At 38.4% G+C, this 18,481-nt stretch overlaps 1 protein-coding gene across 7 annotated transcripts in view; it reads left to right on the top strand.

Moving 5' to 3' along the window:
* LOC135141346 (small conductance calcium-activated potassium channel protein) overlaps positions 1-18,201 on the top strand; it is a 63,955-nt gene extending 45,754 nt beyond the window's left edge. For 3 of the 7 annotated variants that reach the window (XM_064072375.1, XM_064072374.1, XM_064072379.1), the window contains 9 exons: positions 9,310-9,654; positions 9,703-9,798; positions 11,543-11,967; positions 12,748-12,883; positions 15,597-15,707; positions 15,764-15,891; positions 15,946-16,015; positions 16,179-16,331; positions 16,379-18,201. In XM_064072375.1, coding sequence (XP_063928445.1) covers positions 9,310-9,654; positions 9,703-9,798; positions 11,543-11,967; positions 12,748-12,883; positions 15,597-15,707; positions 15,764-15,891; positions 15,946-16,015; positions 16,179-16,331; positions 16,379-16,534 — 1,620 coding nt within the window. In that variant the 3' untranslated portion in view covers positions 16,535-18,201. Of the gene's footprint in view, positions 1-2,176; positions 2,285-2,311; positions 2,470-7,556; positions 7,783-9,309; positions 9,655-9,702; positions 9,799-11,542; positions 11,968-12,747; positions 12,884-15,596; positions 15,708-15,763; positions 15,896-15,945; positions 16,016-16,178; positions 16,332-16,378 lie in introns of those variants that run through there. The other 4 variants (XM_064072371.1, XM_064072377.1, XM_064072378.1 and 1 more) reach the window with 4 other exon arrangements.
* The last annotated feature ends 280 nt before the right edge of the window (positions 18,202-18,481 follow it).

Raw genomic sequence — 18,481 nt, 5'->3', positions numbered from 1 at the left:
CGTCACACGGAAAAAACGAGTTCATCATTTGGTTTGTTAGTTCGAAGACAGGAAGAATATGAAAAGTGACCACTAGACGATTGAGAATTAACACTGTAAGAAAACGTCATTCAATAAAACGACGCTCGACCGCATAAATCTCGGTATTGTTATTAAAGTTCATACAATTTTACAACTTTTTTGATTCCACGATACTCCGGAGAACTTCAGCCGTGCGTTCTTTACTCGGTGTCGTCTGCGTTTATCTTCGAATTCACACACCGTGGTTCGCATGCATAAAGCCTTTTTTCGATGTCTAGCCTCACTCTCGTGCGAGAACATTTCAAATGCATCTACGACTAGGCTTTGATTGAGCCGTACTTCCAACGTTGGCAGTCTCGAACACGTCACTGCGTTTTTCTAATCAATAAACAGATTCCAGTATGAAAAAAAAATCCAAAGAACGAAGAAAACGAAGCTCTTACCTCTTAAGACGAGGACGCGGGACGATTGTCAGTCGTGTGTACGTTTTCTGCGTAAGCGGTAAAAATCTACCGCTTACGTATTTATCGCACGTGTGGTGATTTAAACGCCACTTTTAACTGGTGACTGGAAAGTTGGGACAAAATATGTTTTAATATAAACAATAAGTTTATGTTTTAAATGGTCGCAGACCTTCTGGTTCCGGGGAGATAAGAGTTCTTATCATAAGTAACAAATTTAGTCTGTGAATGCGAAAAGGCAGAAAGTTGTTCGCTCGTTCCTTCAATAAAATGTACGTGATGCAATCTGTGCAAACCTCAGAACAAAATTTTGTTCAGGAAAGACTTCAAAGGATTCCGGTGCAGCGTAACGTTTAGAATGACCGCTAAATATTTAATATAGCAAATGGATGTTGGAAGTTTCTGAAAAACGAATGCTTTGTGGTTTGGAAACGTCAACGAGTTTGTGTAACTCTGCAGTTCCAATCAATTTAAATTCAATTCACTTTCGAGATTTAAAAGTAAATAAGATTTTCATTAGAGTAGCCTGAGTTTGGGTTACATTTTGCATCTCGCTTTAAAATGGGGTCGACCAAGCTGGAATATGCTTCCGACATTTTATATACTTAAAAAGGTTAACGTTCAGTGTTTTTATGAGGGAGTTTTGGTGCGTTTTACTTTTATTAAGTTATATAAAGGTCTTTGTAAGAGGATGAAAGTTTGTTGTAGTTGTTACAAGTCGGAAAATGATGTTTTAAGTAAACGCTAATTAAAATAGGACTGGGGTACATCAGTGTCAGCAATCGAGATAATTTCGTCAGAAGCTTAAGCCACCACTCGAAGTTGCATGAGAGTTCCCGCAGAACTTACGACAACTTTTGAATTGGAATGCGAAATCGATACTATGGAATGCCAACGAGTGGCTGACCTCTTTGTCATAGTGCAGAAAGAAACAAATTATTCGACTTTTTCGAAACAAATCCGCGCTACCTCAACTCTGCGAAAGTTGTATCAAATCTCGGGGCATGTCTTGTGGCAAAACATCGCTCTTTTAAAAAGCTTATTCCGCATCCCACGATCACAATCTGTTGCGATTTTGGAAAACAATAATCTTCGACTGATGAGCAATAAATAAAACCGCGCTTCGAACGGAGTAAAAATACGTCTTGTCTTTTTCAACAAAAGAGAGTGTTAGTCTAGCCAGTGGAGCGTAACTTCCCTCTCTCTCTCCGACAATAAACTTTCTCTGTTTAACTCGTTGCTATTACGCGTTCAACGGCCTTTCTAATTTACGGCGACGATACAAACAGAAGTTTTGTCAAAAAATTGGGGTGATGGATGAAAATGTGACCATTGTGTCCATAAAATGATGGACCCTTATCTTGCCCTCGGTACGAACAACAGTTTCAGGGGAAAAAAAACGCGAAGTTGAGCGAGAAGGGTTATCTTTATAGCGAGTGTATCGAGGGGGGTTTATCTTTGAATTATTTCATCTAGTGGGTTTGGGATCATGGTTTTGAATTAATTGGACGCGGCTTTGTTTCTCCCTTATCTCTTTTTCAGAATCGAGAGAGAAGCAAAGCGCGCTACCGTCAATTTTTTTATTTTGTTTTGAATTATTGATTGACAAGTAGCGTGTTTGTTTGAATGTTTCAACGAGGTGTGAGTGATTTCGTAAGATGAGACGTGCAATCCCATAATGTGGTCCTACGCAGGGTTCAGGGATGCTGTCGTCCTCTCAGACCATGGCGCAAGCGCGCCGAACACGACTCAAGCGCGCTCTTACAGAAGTAACCAGCGATACTGTGTCCTATGTGAAAACGGTGGGCTCATCAACTAGAGTCCTTTTGACTTTACAGCTCGAAAGTTTAAGCTTTTTTCACTTAACCTCAAACCAAATGAGCCCGCTCCGTTCTCGCGGCAACTAAAATGATGTGTTTGTTTCGAAAGACTGCCGCTATCACACACTGCAGTTTGAATTTTTCGCAGGAATGTGTCAAATGAGCAGGTAAACACCATTTAAATCATATTCGCGCCATATTCCCGTCATCCCGCCGCTTTTCAAACGTTTCAACTGCGAACACGCTGTCAGCACAGACGACCCAAAAATAAAATAAAAGCGCGGAAATTTGTGATTCCGTTTTTGCAATAATTAATGCAAATCCGCGAATCGTGTTAATACGGTGAAAAGAGCGCCGATGGCGTAGGTTTCGGTTAATTTTACCCTCAATTAAATGACCGAATCGATTTGCGTTTAACGAATTTCCATTCAGTAGTTTTTCCATAATCCGAGCATAAAACGGACCATCAGCCGGCCGTGTTTTGTTTTATGGAAGTGCGTAAAATAAGTACTTGGGAAAATTCCCGCCAAGTATTAACAACTAATTGTTCTAGCATAGAAACGCGGAAGAGAATCAATGGAAATTTTATACGTGCGATTATATTCTCCCTTGGCGGTTCTAAAAGCGGGCGTTAAATGTCAGAATATTATCCTGCATCAGAACCTTATGACGCTATTTTTATTACAAAAGGGGTCTCTAAAGACATGAATTAAGACGCCTTCTTACTTTAACTTAAGGTAAAGTATGTAAGAACAGACGCTCCAACACTCGTTAGCATTTTTACCACACTTTATCGGACCCTCGACGATCTCTTCAATACCATTCCGCTGAATTCAAAATTACTCTAACATTTTTACTTTCAAATAACATGTTTCGCATTTTTTCCAGCAAGTAGAGCAAAACACGGACACTTAACGACTTTGTTGCCGCGTTTCATACCCGCATCCTAAACAGGCTGGCGTTGGCGTTCAAATCTCCCGGCGGAAAATTAATAAAATTTTGATGACCAGAACCAAGCGCCATCCTGCCTAGGCCAAAGGTTATCACCTCTCAACAAAATCACGTGATCACATCTAGGCGACATTTCCATTTTATCGCAAAATAGCGCTTTCCTCATCTGATCTTAAAATGCATGCGATCCAAGCAATTACAGTTCGTTTACCGAACAGATGGACTGATCACGTGCGCTTCACGTGCCCACACATGCGTATTTGTGCCTGTTTATAAATGCAAGTTTTAGTTTTTTAACAGGTTTGCCTCGTGGTACCTAAACTAAGCCAACTTGATAGTAATAGTCTTTAAAACGACCGATTAACCGAAAATATTGAATAAACGGTTAAAACAAAACACACGAACATGGCGAGAACAGTGAAAGCACGACGAGATGAAGACACAGATAAGAGAAATCCAGTTGGTCTGGGTGTGAAAACCGGTTGGGGTTAAAAAAATCACGTGAGGATCACGCACTTTTACAACTCCATCTGTTCGATAAACGGAGTATAGATAACTTCACAAGTTACAACTTGCATGATTTGTTCCCTCTACAATTATCAACTGCACCTACACAGTATCGTATTGTATCTTAACTCTTCAGAGTGCAGGTTGAGCGGCTTCCATTTCTCGTTCTATAAACTAAATTGTGAACTATATAAAGCATCATTCCGATAATAGAAGTGAAGGAAAGTTCAATATACAAAAGTAAGAGTGTATTATCTTAGGTTTTGTTTGTTTTTCCGAAACGCAGACAAATAAAATACGTTGAAATGTTTTCAGCGAGTCTATGCAATAACAAAAGTTCAAGGGACTTTAAAATTCTTCTTTCTAAAGCCAAACAAACACATTTTTTACTGAACAATGGGGTATATTTTGAGGTTAAGTGAACAAATCTAGATTTGAGCTACGCTTTAAGGACGTGTTTTCAGGTAAATTTGCCGCAGGTATAACGTACACAATAATTTCACAAAACTGCTGCAAATTTCGAAAACAAAGCCTTGAAGGGTTTGTAGTGGCACCACGCACTGAAGGCATGCAAATTTTTACAAGTTGGGGGCGATATTGTCATTTTGCTTGAAAAGAAGAGAAGAAAAAGGCTTAGCAACATTGTTTGAAACAATTGCGACAGGCACACCGTTAAATTTTCTTATTACCCCGGAGTAAAATTTTATTGCCGTGATTAGCGAACGGAATTACTCATTTATTAGGTTCGTGATTTGTGAAGAAGCCAGGCTTTGACGGAATTCCACGCGGAAGCTCAATCCTGTCAAAACACGACTTTTTTTATAGCTTCCTGTGATTCTTTTTTCTGTTTCTTCGAACGGATTTGCATGTAACTTGATCCCATATGATAGACGCGGTCTGATTTTATTGTAAAACTGTCGCCTCGCTTCGCTTCTTACTGATTATCTATTATCTTTATCACGCTTCTCGAACATATTTATATATGCTTTCACATCAATTACTTCCTCGTAATGGAATGATCTAATCAAGCTTTTTAATTACTCCAACTTTGTTGATCGCCAATCGCTCTTCCGATCTCACAACAAAAGCTTCATTGTCACGCAAACTACTAGAAAATTAACACCAAATCAAAATTACGGAGATCCGTTGTCTTGCTTAATTTTATAGACCCTCAAACCAGAAAAACGGTTTCCGAACGCTCGCCAGATTCGTCGTGTCAGCTGATTTGAATCAGAAAGATAAATTTCACCCAGTTCAACAAACTCATAATTGAAACTTACTTACGCGATTTATTTGAGCCTAAAGCTCCACCTTCGGTTTCTCGATATGTTAACAAAAACGGTGAAAATTTTATTTTGCCGAAAATTGCGATTCCATCTTTACGCATGAAAAACTAACTCGAAGTTAATCGCTGGAACGCACGTTTAAATCGGTAAACAGTTTTTTTACCTACGAGGAAGATTTATATTAAAACGTATCGCCGATAACTCGTGCACGCGGAACTGGCGCAGTCGGTGGGATTGCTCCCAGCGCAAAAAGTTTTTTCATTATTATCATTATTACCAACAATATAATAATAACGGAATAATCTTGTAACTAAATTTGCTTATGTAAGTGACTTCAAATTTAAACTTCGGTACGCGTTCCAATTTTTTTTTAAATTTGGGTCCATTTGTAAATTAAAAATCTTCGTTCCACATGGACGTATTCGCAAAATTGTCTAACAAGACATCGATAAAACGGTAAAATTGCTTTTCCGTTTCAGCTGGATCGGAAATGGATGGATTTTGTTTCACGATGCTGTTTGCTCAGTTTTTTAAAAAAGTCGTGAATTTAGGATCCGCGTCGAGCCATTTCGTAAAATGCCCCGTTTTTATGTGCGTTGTGCGGCGTTTCCGTTTCTTTCGGGTCTGGCCGCCTGCAATCAGATTTTATGCATCGGCTTTAATTTGCGCCGTATGCCGGTTCGACGCAGACACATGTCGCCCGTTTGTCTGTCGTGTTGTCAAGTTCTAATTGTTTTCTAGGAAAACCCACTTGTGGTCCGGCGTGACGCGAACGGATGGAGTTTCCGCGCTGAAATTTATGGCCCGTTTTTGCTTGCATATGTCGCGTTTTGCGTACTCAGGACTAATAATTTTGGGCGGTGCGGCGACAAATTGACGGTCGCATAAGCAGTTTTTTCGCATTGTTTCCAGTCTGATCCATTAACGAGCGGCGTGCCTGAGAAACGAAAGTCCATTTATCCCGATGTTTCGAGTCGATGGCTTTCCTGCCACGCCATTAACGGATTATGCAGAGTTTTTCCCGGTCATTTCATACCTGGAAAACAATTACTTCGTCCATGTAAATTTCATGTTGTTTTTGGCGTTTTCTCCAGGCTGGATTTTTAGGATAATTCGAGATTGTTGACGCGGCCGTTTCGGGCTCCGACATGTGTGTAATTTCTTTTGTGCGGATTCCGTGTTCCGTTGTTATTAGTGAATGCGCACTCGTTTTCAAGTTTGATTAAGTCGGAACATCAGTCCTTAATGAAAATTTTATGTATTATTATACCGGCCGTGGATCTTGTTAGGCATCAAATTATTTCATTCATTTGGGGGCGAATTTTTGGCAGCAATCTCGGATGGGCTTTTTAATTTGTAAAATTATGAAACCGGCAGAATTTTCTTTCATTTAAATTTCTAGTTCTTCAGTTATGAAGTTCATCACGGTTTTACTAGTTTAGCTTGTTAGGCAAACAATCTTTAATTAGTGTCTCGGGGCGATAGCTAGCGCTCATTCTTATTACTACATTTTAAATCAAATTTTTTGCATTGGGGGCATCCTAAAAATCACAAAATGTTATGTGTACGAAATTTATTGGCACATGTATGCAAATACGACCCAGCGTGACATTTCTGTTCACACTTGAAGCGAAAATATATACATTTGTTTTTATGGAAAAAGTTTACGACGTCAAAGATTAACGTAAACATCACATACAAGTCCTACATCGACTTTCGATACTGAAAGATTGAGAGTTGTTATTTATTTTTGACGAGAAAGCTTTTTAAACATATTTCGAATGATGTTAATACAACGGAAAAGTAAAAGATAATGTCACAAAGGAGTACAAAACTGAAAGCAAAATCAAGCATTAAATATGTAGCACTACATTTTACAAAGTTGACGGTATTGACAGATGATTGAAAGCAACGACGTGATTAAAAAGTAAAACTGAGGTAGAACAATACATTCAATATTTACAGAGTATAATGGAACATTAGAATGCTTGGCAAATAAGCAAAGCAGAGTAAATATCCCCGAGACTTATATGCATTAAATTATTCAAAACATCACTATGCGTTAATTCAGTTTAGTTTTACCGACACTTGAACGGTAGAGATTGCGAATATGTGAAAGTTAACCCCGAATTGACTTTTTTTTCGAGAATTGTGACCCTTATGGTAATGTGTGATAAGGGTTATGATAGTAAATATATATATCGGTTTTTTTGCACGTCAGACGCTTTTAACTCGTAAGGGTAAAATTTACATCAAGTACAATTGACATTTTTTCAAGAGGACCGTGCCTCGTATGCTGATAAGGGTTAAATTGGTATAAAATTGTTTTTGGCTTTGGGTGTTTTGCACGCTGTGCGTATTTACCGGCAAATGTAAAATCCCGGTTCTGTTAATTTTGTTATAAATTAGTTTATAAAAACGCAATTCTGTGATGTTTAAAGATCTGCCGACAAGTTGATTAAAGGTGCGTTTGGGGCCTGAATTTTAATTACGGAAATATCGAAAGCCGATTTTGCTTTGAATGGTATTTTGCAGCGCCAATACATCGCATTTGTATTGCTTTGAAGTAGTCTGATTGGTTTCAGATGGAATAAAAATTTCCGTTATGACCTAAAATGTGATTGCTAATGAAGCCTTTTTCTTGCTTTTCTCGAACCGTGTTTTGTAAGTAATTTCCAGGCCAAATGACAATATCTCTGAAATAGGATACCGAACACTTGAAACACACGTCATTAGGTTAGTGCCTCACGTTTTCACAATAGCTGCTTTTCCCCGTATGTGCGTGCTTCTTTACCGACGGATCCACCCTTTCACAACAAACAAATACCTCACTTTGTCGAGCTGTAAATCCTCTTCGGCGATTTTTCCGTGTAATTCGAGATAATTATGCAAAATTGCGTAAAGAAGCACGCAACCGTTTGTAAATAGATTTTGAGCCCCAGACTCGTCAAATAATAATAACGTAGCTTCCTGCAAAGACACAGAACGCTTACTGTAAACAGTGAAATGAGCTTTATGCAACTTAAATTCCATTCCATTTTGTACATTACCCCCAGATAAAGGCGAGGGATTTCTACACTCAAATTGGCCTCGTCACCTCGCCTTCTCCTACCAAATATAGAAGAGTATTGTTGGTCACACCACCGACCACTCTTCACTCTTATTGCGGTAGCTTCATCCGCCAGGAAGGCATAAATTTTTTAAATGTCTCTTGTAACAACCGAGGTGACGAGTTTTCGCTAGAAATCCCTTATTACTTCTTTTATACAACAATACGCTTTTAGATATCGCAACTATTTTAACACAACGTTTCTAAAACAAATCTCCTCGGACCACAAGATAAACAGCCACTATTTTTCGAGACACTTTTCCACTCTGTTGTCCCGTTGACTCGTGATATTGACACAAGTGTACACTAAGTAACAAAGGCAACGACGGCGCAAATTATTGCCTTTCAGAAAAGGTTAAGGACAGGACTTGCGTCACTTCCTTTCGCCACAGGAAGGGCGACATCACTTCACACAGAAACAAATTATTCCGTTACACACCATAAGACAAACGACTTTATCAGGCAAACATCAAAGTACGATGTACAACAAAATCCTACATCCTACTTTCATGCCTCTGCCGAACAAAGTCACTTTTAGAGACTATGTTAATACAACTAGTTCGGCTAAGCTGAGTTCGAAACTCACTTAGATAACAATCACAAAGTCGGCCACTACCTAAAATCCAAACAATTTCTTATAATCGCGAACCATCTGACCGCAATCTTTTCCAACGTAAACTTTGTTACTACTGTACACTCCCCAGTCCAGCTGTCTATCCAATTCAAACTTTTTCATCCAGTCGTCTCAAACCGGAATCGGCAACTTATCCCATCTCATTTTGATTAAAACCAAAACGCCGCTGGACTGGCCGCTACAATCCGAAACCGCTAAGGAGCATCGCGTTATAACTCTATCGCACAATGGCGCAGTCGGTGGGATGCCGGTCAACCGATTTGAATCTCCTTTAACGCGATGCTTCTTCCCGCGAGCTGAGCATGGTTGTGTTTTCGCGTTCTGCGCCCCTGTTTCGGGGTAGTTTTTGTGTTAAAATAGTCTGTTTGTTTTTGAGAACCGCTTGATTGGGTCGTTAACACGTACTCTGGCTTACTCGAGAAGCAGAGCTTAGCTGTAGACTTGTGGAGATGGTGTTAACGCCCCAACATAAATCGAGTTAATTCAAAAATATCTTGGGAATGTCGTAACTCGGTTGCAGCTGCGAAAACCTGTGTCGACGCTTTCCATCCCTGGGGCGGTGAAAAACTCGAGTAGAGACTCGGCTGGAGGGAGGATGCAGCAGGAGGAGTCTGGTGTTGCTCTTGTGGGTCATGTGGACTACCCGAGGTTTATGGAGGAGAGGACTATAGGGAGTGGAGTGTACAAAGGGCCTTCGTCCGGTAGCCTCAAGCACAAACCTAACGTAGGCTACCGGTTAGGGAGACGTAAAGCGCTTTTTGAAAAAAGAAAACGGATTAGTGATTATGCTTTAGTTATGGGGATGTTTGGAATTATTGTTATGGTTATAGAAAATGAACTCTCAAGTGCTGGCGTTTATCAGAAAGTAAGTCACTTTTCTGCTCGACTATGTTCTGATCGAGTCTCATTTTAGGACGATTTTTACTCAATTGCGCTCAAAACTCTGATATCTGTTTCGACTGTGATTCTTTTAGGCCTCATCGTGGCCTACCATGCTTTAGAAGTGCAGGTAAAATTATTTTTAAGAACATTTCGCACGAGTTGCGCGCTCGTTACGCAACAGTTGGTGGTTTAGTTCTACCGTAGAAAAACTATACCGTAAAACTCTCATAACGTTGTCCATTACGGTTCACACCCGTGGGAAATAAACACCATTACACAATTCTGATGTTTTAAAAGCACCCGATAATGTGTGTTTGTTGCCTCATTAAAAAATCATAAACAAGTGTGTGCTTGAAAAAGACAATCAAAAATCAATACCCGAACAGATCAGTGTCGATAAAAATTACGACCACAACTATACAAACACAGAACAAAAATTGTTTTTCGAACTTTACATTCACATTAGTGGTATGATGTATTAAATTAACGATTGATCTACTGATTAAATGCAACTACGAATAAACCTAAACAGAAAATTTAAAATGCGCTTTGTCTGTTATTTGACATGGCTGTCCAGTATGAAAGTAAATATTGATTTGTAGGAAATTTAATATAGATAACTGCCATATTAAACGCAACAAACTTTGTTTCACATTGGCAATATTTTTTCCAGTTGTTCTGCGCAGTTTGTTTTGTTTAATATACATAAAATCGTCGCATTATTTACAATATACAGGATGTGTCAACAAAAATTAAAAAAAAAAGTTCCAACTATACACTACCTCAATTACCCTGGGTCTTTTAAGACAGCCTGTACATGTTGATGCCGTGATGATTCGCACTCGGGTACTCTGTTTAATCAGTATGAACAAAGCTGAGTTAAGGGTCGTTAACGTAATATTCGAACGATGCAGTTATGGAATAATTACGTGTGTTAATGTATTTGCAGGGTGTTCTATGTCATGAACATTCTCGGTTTTGCTTCACAAATTTGGTTGCGTAGCCTTTTGAATATTCTCCCTGACGATGCTTTTAAAGTTGCCATCTCTAATTTCCATATTTAAACAATAGAAAATTTGGGTCGAACGTGATTTAAATCAGCGGGATTCAGTCATTTAATACGAGTGCTTTTGAATTTTTAAAATTTGCTTATTTATTATGCAAACAAGGTTTCATTTAATCAGGCATCTGATCTATTTGAAATGGCGTGTACGTATGAATATAACATTAAATACTGAGTTTTTGTGTATAAACTATTTGTAAAATGACAAACAAATGGTAATTTGAAATTTATGTTTAATTTTAGTGAAATTTTTAAAAGGTTGATTAATTTAGTAAATGTTTCGTGCTCAGTAGCATAATAAAAATAAATTACAGCGAGCAATTTGAGTTAAACAAAACAAACAACTATACAAATTTCAAAGGAGACGTTCAAAGGAGCCGACCCCAGTTTCTTCCGACAATAAAAGGACTTTAAACACATTCTTAATTCGTTACGAGACATATAAACGTGGGCGTTTTTGAAACGCACCCTACATATCCTACTTGCGGTAAAATATGTGTATACTTTCAATAATGTTCGAAATTTAAGCCGCTTTCCAAGTTTGTCGAATATAAAGTGCCTTTCCAATAAAAAGCTCGCTCCGACTAAATCTGCTCAGTAGAGGAGTTGGAGAACATGCATAAAGGGTGGCAAATATGCCAATCGAGCACCGAAGCCACACTTCGAACACGAAAAATGGGGCCGTAATAAACTTTACGAACGCACATCCAACTCTCCCAGATAGTGCCGTTTAAACTTCTGGCCGCACTTGTCGGCGGTCCCGCAAGGCACTGCCTGAATCACTGTTTTTTAATCCGGCTTGTTTCAGCTTTTCATGATAGACAACTGCGCGGACGATTGGCGTATCGCGATGACTTGGCAGAGGATTTGCCAGATCACGATGGAGTTAGTAATATGTGCAGTGCATCCGATTCCTGGACACTATCGGTTCGTGTGGTCGACGAAACTGGCGAACAAAGCCGGTGGGGACGGATTAAAAAAATGTGTACCGTACGACGTGCCCTTATCTTTACCGATGTTCCTGCGGCTTTACTTAATCTGCAGAGTGATGTTACTACATAGTAAGTTGTTTACGGACGCATCGTCGCGCAGCATAGGAGCTCTTAATCGAATTAATTTTAATACACGATTCGTCTTAAAAACTCTCATGACCATCTGCCCCGGGACAGTGCTCTTAGTTTTTATGGTTTCCTTGTGGATTATTGCCAGCTGGACATTGCGGCAGTGCGAAAGGTATGTCTTCTGCATAATTCATAACTTTTCGCCTTCAGCGCTTTTAGTAGCATTTAACCGCATCCTCGGCGACCTAACCCTTCACATCACACTCATCAAAGTCTTACCCGGAGATATGAGAAAGCAGACACCAGCTGATGTAGACGGCGGCACCAAAACGCATAAAATAATTATTTCTGCCGTCTTTCATTTATGCGGGAAATCCACAAGTGAGTGAAAATCCCTGCAGGACAGAACAGTGTTTGTGTCAGAAAAAAAAATTTCAAAAGATGAGCGTTGAAGCGCGAATGTGTTTTGATCATGCTATAGCCGTGTCTACCTTTCCATATCTCCATCCTTACCACCTATCGGAACGCACGCTCTTGCCGACCCTTCGAACTGAGTGTTTGTTTTATCAATTGTACACAAGGATGAGCATTCATTTCTGCACTTTTGCACGTTTATGACGCTTCCAAAATTTTATCGCAGCCATCTATCAATTTGCGTTAACTTTTGTCCACCGCGATCACAAAAGCCGGTATAGGCAATATGAGTCACAATAGAGCACGCCAACAAAGCATCTTCCTGCTTCTAACAAATTAATTAATTGAACAAACACCACTTTAAAGACTTGACATTCATCGTAATGGAATCACCCTTTAAAGGAAGCCACTTTCTAATCTTGTGTTTCCATTTTGGGAACGCGTTCACCCGTTCATGCACAATTGCATCGTGTAGGGTTCATCGACCCTGCTGTTATTGGTATTAGTTATGCCTCCTCACCAGGATAATTCGTTACAGGTTCCACGATGAAGAACACGCAAACCTGCTTAATGCTATGTGGCTGATAGCGATCACTTTCCTGAGCGTTGGCTTTGGAGATATTGTTCCTAACACGTATTGTGGAAGGGGCATTGCGGTCAGCACGGGCATCATGGTGAGTTGCTCCCACTTTTGACTTATGATAAGCCATCTCTTTGCGTAACTGACTCCTGACTGATAAAAATTTTGCTAATTTTGTCTGCGTTGTCACCTAAATCCACCCGCCCGTCTGACAAATTTCGCAGTTTTGCTCCGACTCTCGAACTCATTTTTCATTCCCAACTCCCTTCCATATAAAGACGGAAAGACCATAATGGAATCATAAACTAACACGGTTAATGATAAAAAACTACCAAAAGTAACATAATTAGTTGAAATTATCTGACAACGACACCGTAAAACTTTGACGAGGTTCAGCCCTTACGGTTCGTTTTTCTTGGTCACGTTCGAATTCCCATTCTGCGACTGTTACGGCGGTCTTTTATGGTGCACTCTGAATACGACTGCACTTCGTTATGTTAAAAACTTTATTACTGTTTTTCAAAGAACAAAAAGCTTGCTACGAAAATCACGAATCTTCACGGAAACACGAACTACTCTAAAACTTCGAAGAAAAAAAGGGATCAATATGTAGTTTTAAAAATGCCATATAAACATTCACTTAAATTTTCACTTAAATCAAAGTTTGTCTTTATTGCTCAAGGCGTAGTCGGTAGGATGACCGAAATTAAAATTTCGTGGAACTGTCCCCAGGCACATAAATTGGCAGCTAACGCCAAAACTTCGAAGAAAACAAGATCATCATTTAGTTTTAAAACGTGCCATGTAAACATTCGTTGCGGTTTAAATCAAGTGCAAAAATCGAAATTTAACCCATCTTCGAACAAAGATGTTAAAAAGAAATTAGGTAGCTTGGACCAGATACGCACAGATGATCGACGTAGAAATTGACCCCGGAATCCCAAATTCTTACCTAACGCTAGAACTTCGAAGAAATTAAGATCAATATTTAGTTTTTAAAATGCTATATAAACATTCGTCACGATTTAAATCAAAAGTCGAAATTTCGCACAAATCGTATTCGCACTAAACCGATTTCTTCTTATTATGCAAAACAAAACCTCCAAATCAAGCAGCTTGGACAAGACACGCAAGGTGGCGCAGTCGGTAGGATAACCGAAATTAAAATTTCGTAGAAATTGTCCCCGGAAACACAAATTCTCAGCTAACGCCGAAACTTCTAAGAAAACATGAATCAACATTTAATCTTTAGAAACGCTTTATAAACATTCTCCGTGATTTAAATCAACTGAAAAGAAGTCGAATTTATTAAGATAATAAAAAGTAAGAATAAACTTTATCACAATCTCCACGAAAACAAAATTAACCTTTGCGACAAATTAAGCTTGTCGCCGTCGCTCTTATTTTAGCCTGAATTTTAATAACAATGTGAGTAGCTTATTTTCGTACAAGGAATTTGCACTTTAAAAAGAAAAAAGTACGACAAATATCAAGACAAACATAAATCTTAGATCTCGACGTAGGCACGCTACAAATTACTTCCAAGAAGTAAAAAGAGAGAATTGGTTAAGAAAGAGTTGCAGCCAAGAATTACAACTAATCTACACTTTTCACCATCTATGCGCACGACATAGTAACAAGTTACGATTGTTGGTTAGGAGTGTGAATCCGAAATTAAAATTTTCCCGGCCGTTGCATTAAATATAGCAGTTTGTGTGTGCAAAAACTGCTCAGACGGATAGTCATAAAAATACGACGTGCATTATAGACATTTTTGCTCTCGGGCAGAGATCAAACGTGGTTCCAGATAAATCTGCAGATGAAGCTAACTTATAACTATAAGGGACTACTGAAAATTCTAGTCAGTTATGATTTGATTTCTAGATATAGTAAGATTCCAAAGAGATTAAACTGATATATTTTCGTAAATATGGAGCAGTGGTGGAGAATCCAAAGCATATTTGAGACAGACGCCAACGTAGCCTTAGCCTTACCGTCCTACAGTTTAAATGGATCAGAGAATCAAAAAGAATCTGGTCTTGACGCGGATAACCATTTGGTTCCCTTGGGTTACTTTTAAAAAGTGCGCTTGAGTTTCATGCTCCGACGTGAACGGCTGGGTCATTGACGGATGTCCCCAAACGGTCAGTTGGGCTAGACTTTAAAAGTTAACTCTCACGTTTTGTGCTTGTCGCTTTTATTTCAAAATGTTGATGTTAATTAAAGCATGTAATAAATGAATGATCACGCGGTGACGTATGGCCAAAAAATGGATACCAAAAGACACTCAGTTCCTTCTGGTTGTCTCCATGTTTCGACTAAAATAGAAAGAACAGCGTTGTTTATTTATTTATTGGATGTATTCGGTTGTCTTAAAGATGGGACAATGTTCTTAAGTGCTGATCCCTTGGTTTTGCCTCGCTCGGGTGCTGCTAATACGTCAAAGAAGATCAGTGTGGACCCTTGAGGTGGAACGAAACGAGAAAGTGAGGCCGAATGTTTTGTTTTATTAGTTCGGTCTCAGATGTGGACACCGCTTTCGATGTAGAAGTTCTCCGCGCCGGAAATTTAATTGGGGAGTTCCGATATTATCCTTAGAGTAAAACGAATGTTTGACATGTCAAAAATAAACTGCAGCTACTAAAATAGTCTCTAATCGTCTTAGAACGGTGTTTGTTTCGGTCGATTGGATCACAAATCTAACAAACAACCCGGAAAGCTTTTCTACTCAACAATTGCTTGTGCTATTCGAACTCATGGAGCTAATTTTGCTGTTCAACTTTTCAACTTATATTGTTTTTGTGTAGGGAGCTGGCTGCACGGCGTTGCTCGTAGCTGTGGTGTCTAGGAAGTTGGAATTAACTCGCGCGGAGAAGCATGTGCATAATTTTATGATGGACACCCAGCTGACAAAGCGGGTGAGTATCTTCAGGGTGTGGTGCGGCAGTTTGGAAAAGTAATATGCAACTTTCAGTTGAAAAACGCCGCCGCCAATGTGTTGAGGGAAACTTGGTTAATTTATAAACATACAAGGCTAGTGAAAAGGGTTAACCCTGGTAGAGTTCGGACGCATCAAAGAAAATTTTTACTCGCTATTTACGCGTAAGTTAAACGTTGTGGACCCGAGTTTGCATTAAAGCGTTTGAATTTTCCTAGGTTACGTAAAGTTAAAATGGACCAACGCAAATTAATGGACAATGCCAACACCATAACGGACATGGCAAAGGTAATGTTTACGATCATCACGCGAATAAATTCCTTGTTCTAAAATTAATGACAGAGCTGTTAGTGGAAGGGTTTTATTAAATTGGGCGTGGCGAAAGCGAGGTGTTTTATGACTCTTGAGTTTTGCCCACATTAGCATTGTTCTAAAGTGTGTTAACTTGTAGACACAAAACACCGTGTATGAAATAGTCTCCGATATGAGTACGAGGCAAGACACTTTGGAAGATCGCCTGACGACAATGGAAGATAAGATAGTGGCACTCCAGGAGCAGTTAGAGTTATTACCTGACCTTATAGCTAACAGGATACAAGCTCAGGTAGGGTTTTACCGGTCGTAGACGTTCGGATTAATTTGTGGTTGCAGGCGGAGAAAATGGAGCAAAGACGCAATTTTTTGCATCCTGAATCCGCGGCTGGTCTTCAACAGGCTCGTAGTGTTCCTCCTGGATGCCCTTGGCCTGGTCCCGCTTTACCTCCTGCTGGAAAGCAATCTGCTGCCTCTTCTGTCGCACAGAGTTGATTTCCTTATTGGAATTAACTATGCAACACAGTATTTAGTCGGTATATATATTTTAATGAACATCATGGGTGGTCATAGTTTTCGTATGGAATTTACTCGTTCTGGCCTATTTTTCTCAATCTTTGCTTTCTTGAGAGCAAAGTCACCTAATTTACAAACCATGATGAACAATACTAAATATATATTGAAATTTTAGAGCCTTATCTATATACAGTATTAGTAATAATACAACCACGTTGATACTAATAGGCGTTAGATACTCAGTAACTACGATTTGCCATTATCATCGATCATAAAATACTATAATCATATCTCAGCCACTAGATAGCCAATTCGAAATTTACCAACACACCTACATTTTACAAACGATGTGCCAATCGATTCATTGCATTAATTTTATTTTATAAAATACTAACGATATTTTCAGATATTTATATAGGGACACATTTTCTACATTGAGATATGATCTAGTAATATTTCTGTACTTCCTGAACTAGCTTAGCGCGGTGTTCAGATTTCAGTCTTGAATTATAGAATTTTTAAAATTTAGTAGACTCATTCCACCAATACTCGATTGAATTGGCTATAGTTCTAAAATTAATTAAAAAAGGTGGGGTGTATAACGTTGCCAATACATGGCTTTTATACAAATTTGCTACTTTATAGTTAAACTTCAGCCAAATTTAGGCTATTAGTTAATTATAATTCCATTAGAAGCTTCGTTAGATGCTTTGATTCCAGTAATTTTTAATAACTCGACTGACTGAAGTTTTAGACTTAGATCGCTATATGATTATAGTATTTTGTTACTAATAAAATATAAATCAACGATAAGCACATTTACTTTGTGAATACACAGTTTATGGATTCCCTTAACAAAATTACAATAGTCATGCCAATAAGCATATATCCGTTTAAATTTTTTTCATATTATATATGATAATAATCCTAAAATAGCCTGATGATTTTTTTAATCGTAGATATTTATAATGTACAGATGTATTTATCGTTTACTGACTAATTTCGTTGAATTTGTCTCTAATACTGTTTTAGACTGTTCTCGTGGAATGTCAAATTTTACACGATTTTACCAATGTAAAACTCGTTATACATAGTTTCTAAAACAATACATCAACTAGTGCATTTTTAAACAATGAGTACTTCCACAATTGACAAAAAGTATATTATTGATAAACATATTTCTTATTCAGGAATTTCGCACCAGGTACCATTTTTCCTCATTTATACGAGTTTTGTAGCAATAAGGAGGTTCATTTCGTGCTGTAAAACGCGTCTTCATCGACCATTTCTTGTTTTTTATCATTGAGTTTGTAAATAGGGTTATTGTAAATACTGGATAAGAAATATGAGTGTGAAAGTAAAGCTTTAGATTTGATAAATCAGTGAAAATACTGGTGTGATAGTGTATGGTGCACCTTAAGCATTATATATATTCAGAGGTCCAAATTGTTAAACTGTTAGAGTTTTCTGCAATTTCACAAGTTTTATAAGCATATATTATATAATTTAGTATATACCCTATATTATACAAGACATATATCAGCATAGTTAGCCTGTTTTAAATTTCTTAGCGTTATATATTTTCAAGTGCATTTTCATGTTACCCTACTCATGTTACCAACGAATAAACTACTAGTTTCCTAGAATATTTGATTCTTACTACTCCCCACACTCTCCAACAAACTAAAGAAATTTCAACTAGAACAGAATGTTCAATGACGAAACCACATAAATCTGAAGCAACTAAAACCAGTAGGAAGCTGCTTCGAGCTACGAATGCCAACACATGATTTATGATGTGAAAGCCAATTGAGAAATTTTAAACCAATCACAAAAATTTTGATTAATTGAGGCATTCCAATCATCACACACAAGCACTACTTATCCCAAATAGTATATTTACACCACACTAATTAACGTGATCGA

The sequence above is a fragment of the Zophobas morio genome, unplaced genomic scaffold (genome assembly GCF_036711695.1).
Source record: "Zophobas morio isolate AGI-343-1 ecotype UQ-CSIRO unplaced genomic scaffold, CSIRO_AGI_Zmor_V1 ptg000044l, whole genome shotgun sequence".
In the NCBI taxonomy this organism is placed as follows: domain Eukaryota; kingdom Metazoa; phylum Arthropoda; class Insecta; order Coleoptera; family Tenebrionidae; genus Zophobas; species Zophobas morio.
This window is presented reverse-complemented; position numbering and strand designations above follow the sequence as displayed.